Source organism: Pelobates fuscus, chromosome 9 (assembly GCF_036172605.1).
Source record: "Pelobates fuscus isolate aPelFus1 chromosome 9, aPelFus1.pri, whole genome shotgun sequence".
Lineage (NCBI taxonomy): Eukaryota > Metazoa > Chordata > Amphibia > Anura > Pelobatidae > Pelobates > Pelobates fuscus.
Window position 1 is genome coordinate 144,237,434 of NC_086325.1, and position 5,000 is coordinate 144,242,433.

General features: G+C 40.2%; 1 protein-coding gene across 1 annotated transcript in view; it reads right to left on the bottom strand.

Annotated features, from left to right (window-relative positions):
- WNK3 (WNK lysine deficient protein kinase 3) overlaps positions 1–5,000 on the bottom strand; it is a 138,795-nt gene that overhangs the window by 65,096 nt on the left and 68,699 nt on the right. The window contains exon 4 of the mRNA XM_063433473.1: positions 3,739–3,959. Within this exon, the coding sequence (XP_063289543.1) occupies positions 3,739–3,959 (221 nt within the window). The remainder of the gene's footprint in view (positions 1–3,738; positions 3,960–5,000) is intronic.

A 5,000-nucleotide genomic window follows, 5' to 3' on the forward strand; every position in this document is an offset into this window, starting at 1 on the left:
GGCTGTGCAGCCCTGTGTGTGAGAATTCCAATCAGTGACACTCACTAATATATACCACAAATTAGTGAGTCTAGAGCTGGTGAATTAAAATATTTGCAGGGAAAAAGAATGGGGGAAAGAGAAAATAAATAACTCCGTAGACTGGAAAAAAATAGACAGCACCTGTTTTACTTGCACACAAATGCCACTGCAGGATTTGCAATACATTTCAGTCATTTGTTTATGCATAGAAAAGCTCTTTTTCCAGTAAACTATGTCTTTATCAAAACAGAGAACCGACTACCAATATTATTATTATTATTATAAGTGGGATATTCCATCCACAGGAAAAGTAGAATTTTTTTTTTTTTTTCAGAAACCTCATCTTCTACTTTGGTCTGTGAGGAGGAGATGGATTTGGACCTATAAACGTGCTTGCTGGGGTGGCCCTTTGAATGAGGTCTCTTTCTCCAAGCAGGCAGGTTTGTTTTAAGGCAGAAAATCACTTTGCCCTGTGTTAGGATTCAGTTTTCATTAAGGTGTCTGGAGGTAATACAAAGTGGGATCCAACATAGAATGCAAGAGAAGCCTTGACAGACTGATCTGTAAGCCACAAAGCCCAGCAAATGTAAAGCTGCAAAGCAGACATTAGTTAGTCAAACTGCTGTGCAGAAAATGGCCAGAAACAAAGAACTTGTTGCAAATCACGCCTTCTGAGTGTTCTCCACAGGACCCTTCAATTAAGAATTATCCTCAAGGACTAGCAGTTTTCTCATTGAGAGAGCAAATAGTGCCACCCACTTTAGAGACTGACTCCCACATACTCACCTGTTTAATTGTGATAGAGTAGGGTGCTTAAAGCTATGAAGAAGACAATGTTTCTACCAAGCTTTAGAAGTAATGGAAAATTGAGCTCAGTGTACTGGAAAGCTAGGCTTTCTGGTATTGGTTACCTGCCCATTTGGGAGTTGCAAGATCCCACTAGTATAAGATTCTCATGGACCATGACCACCTTTAGATAAAATTTGGTTTAGCATTGTTAACACAAATTGACAAACAGCTCAAGTGACAAGTAAGAGGTTTCTAAAAAAAAAAAAAAAAGATTAAATACGTTACTGAAAGCTCTGTGAAGCGATTTGAACAGCTTTAGCTTGCAGACAGGTAGAGAAAGGAACAATTAGTGCACATTTCTGCTCTATTTAAATGTGTTTTTTTTGTGTGTTTTTTTTCTTAAATGTACGTTTCTACATTGCCAGCTGGTGGCATCATCTTGTAAATACTTTTTCAGCAATAGACTATTTGTATAACATTGTATAAAACGTCAGTAGCGGACTGGTAATTACATGAGCAAGTTCTGAGATGAAGACAGATACCGTATATATTCGAGTATAAGCAGTTTTTCGGCACATTTTTTGTGCTAAAAAAGCCCCCCTCGGCTTATACTTGAGTCAGTATCTGTATTATGGCAACTTACATTGCCATAATACAGACCAGGACCGCCGGGCTCATTACAAGCCCGGCAGTCCTGTTGGGGGCCGGCAGCGAGCTGCTTCTTACCTTTACAGCAGCTCCGTTCATCTCCCAGTGTAAATCTCGCGAGACCTGTGGCCGTCAGAGCGTTGCCACGGATTACCGTGGCAACGCTCCGCACGGCACGCAGACCACGAGATTTACACTGGGAGATGAACGGAGCTGCTGTAATGTTAAGAAACAGCTCGCTACCGGCCCCACCACTGCACAGCCTATGCCACTGGACCACCAGGGATTGACATATCCCCCCCCTCCCTGGCCAAGTAACAAGCAGGGAGGGGGGGCCCACCACTGCACAGCCTATGCCACTGGACCACCAGGGATTGACATATCCCCCCTCCCTGGCCAAGTAACAAGCAGGGAGGGGGGGCCCCACCACTGCACAGCCTATGCCACTGGACCACCAGGGATTGACATATCCCCCCTCCCTGGCCAAGTAACAAGCAGGGAGGGGGGGGCTAACATAAAATTAAACAATTCAATAGAAAAATAATAAAAATATTAAAATAAAATAAAAATGCCCTCCCCCCCCACCCATTTTACACACACTACACAAACACACACACTCTGCATTTATTATATACACACACACACTACACACAAACACTGCATTCATTATATACACACACACACTACACACAAACACTGCATTCATTATATACACACACACACTACACACAAACACTGCATTCATTATATACACACACACACTACACACAAACACTGCATTCATTATATACACACACACACTACACACAAACACTGCATTCATTATATACACACACACACTACACACAAACACTGCATTCATTATATACACACACACACTACACACAAACACTGCATTCATTATATACACACACACACTACACACAAACACTGCATTCATTATATACACACACACACACTACACACAAACACTGCATTCATTATATACACACACACAATACACACAAACACTGCATTCATTATATACACACACAGTGAATAAATATTCAATGTAATTTTATTGGGATCTAATTTTATTTAGAAATTTACCAGTAGCTGCTGCATTTCCCACCCTAGGCTTATACTCGAGTAAATACGTTTTCCCATTTTTTTGTGGTAAAATCAGGCTTATCTTCGGGTCGGCTTATACTTGAGTAAATACGGTAAATACAATGTTTCCACAGAACTTTACAAAGCAAAATTAACAGGAAATCTGATAATCACCACCCCTAACCATTATCGATGACACAAGACACAATATTTGCACAAAGTAAGTAATGTACAATTGTGTTCAAGAAGAATATCTTGAGGTCTGTATCATTCAAAATGGAACTCGCCAAACTTTAAGAATTTCCTATGCATAAACAAATACATAATTTTAACAACTAGGTAATGTGTAAATCAATACACACCTACACATTCCTAAAGATCAACAAAACACAGTTATCAAGGTGAATAATAAACTCCTTCCCAGTGCCAAAATTTTGCACACAAATGTATTTAACTTAATTTTACAATGCCCATGAATTTAGACAATAATAGCACTGCGTGATATAGAGGTCCCACCTATTGCCCCACCTCTGGTTTGTTCTTTGTGCCTTCAATCTCCAGCACTTTACCTTATTAGCCTAAAGAAAGTGTCTGGGGCTCAAAATAATGTGTTTTTCGAATGGGGCTGTGTCTGCTTGTGTCGCAAATAAAAAGATCCCAAAAAGTTAAAGGCTATGGGGAATGTTACACAATGAAATCAATCCAACAACTCCGTTTTATCGTCTTGGAGGAAACAGACGCAAAATATCTGTTCCACTCACTCATCTCTTTATGTCTCATATTGAGCTTTAGTAACTTTCAGCTTATAGAATGCAGCCCAAACATTTACCAACAACGGAACATTCTTAATGTGATTAATATTGGTGCTGCTTGTGACAATTGTTTACGACTTGGATGTCATTACAGTGAATAGGTATGGCGCCACATATAATGCCACTGGGGTTAGTATATATGTAGCATATGTTATGCATATGACTATTGAGAAAAACAAGAGTTGGTTCTGTGAAAATGAGGAGTCCTGAGTCGTAAATGATCCATAAGCAGAAGATAAGTTCTCCTGTGTGATGTTTTTACTAGTTGGTATGAAAAATGTAGTTGCATATTGTTAGTCTGCAGAGGTTTGTGAAATAATAAGCACCACTACTGTCACTAGCATTCAAGAAAGCACATTATTACTCTACTAGGGCTTACCAATAACACTCTTGGCAAATGAAGTTCGCATTAATGTAGCCAGACCCAGGTCTCCAATCTTCACTGAACCAGTGGGTCCAGTTATGAAGATGTTATCACATTTCAGATCACGATGGATAATAGGTGGTGTCCGAGTGTGCAGGAAATGAAGTCCCTTCAGGATCTGCCGGCACCAGCTCCTTAATACTTTGGGTTTCATCACTTTGAACCGTTTCAAGTAACTATATATATATATATATGTAATAAATCAAAATTAAAACAAATGACAAATTATTAGCCAATGTTTACAAAAAGCACTCTAGGGGCAAAGTGTGGAAAACAAAACAAACAGCGACACTAGTTTCCAAGACTACTGTACTTTGCAATACATTTTCTTTTTATAAATACAGATCACAACTTAGTTAGTTTTAAGGCTTTAAGTTTAGAATAATCAAATATCTCATTGTCCAGCAGTAGTGTATAGTTTTTCTAGAAGAAAACTTCTTGTAATGCTATGTCATCCAGAGAAACCCTGATTCTCTTTAAGGATTATTTCTGATCATGTAAACTAGATGTTCCACTACAGCTAAAGGGCTACCTCTGTATTACTGCAGTTCTATGAGGCACCAGCCTAATACAGCTTCGGAGGTGGCCAGATGGCCACTTCCTGGGCCCCCTGTGACAAGGCTCCTTTCGGCGCCCCCACCTTCAGGCGCCTTGAGGATAGGCCCGGCACTGAGGGTAGCTCAAGAGCTGCTCGCCCAGCGCTGCGGCCCCAGACAGGGGCAGGCAGCCCACCAGAAAGCTTCACGGTGGGTGCCCCCAGAAGGCCAGCACCCTAGGCGAATGCCTAGTTCACCTAATGGTATAGATTATACAATGGATTATTTTAATTTAACTTGCATACTATACGGGTATTCTTTGATTATTATTGCCAAAAACGGAACAAAAAAAATTAGTTGTTCCTAGAAGCCAGGGGCTCTGGGGCATCGCTGTGTCCACAACATTTGTTTGCAGCAATTTCTGGCTTCAAGGAACAACTATTTTTTGGTTCTGTTTTTGGCATCTTTAATTACATTAATTTTCTTTACAACCTTTTTTATTTTCAACTTTAGTCATAGAGCGGGTGGCTTCAATTGTATTGCATACTAGGGTTATTTTTAGGGTCAAGGGGTGCCCTCGAAGGCACAATAGGGACAGCAATTTTTTTTTTATCCCTTTCCTTCTCTCCTTCCACCCTACTCTGTCCTATACCTATATAACTGCAGGAGGTATTTTCAGTG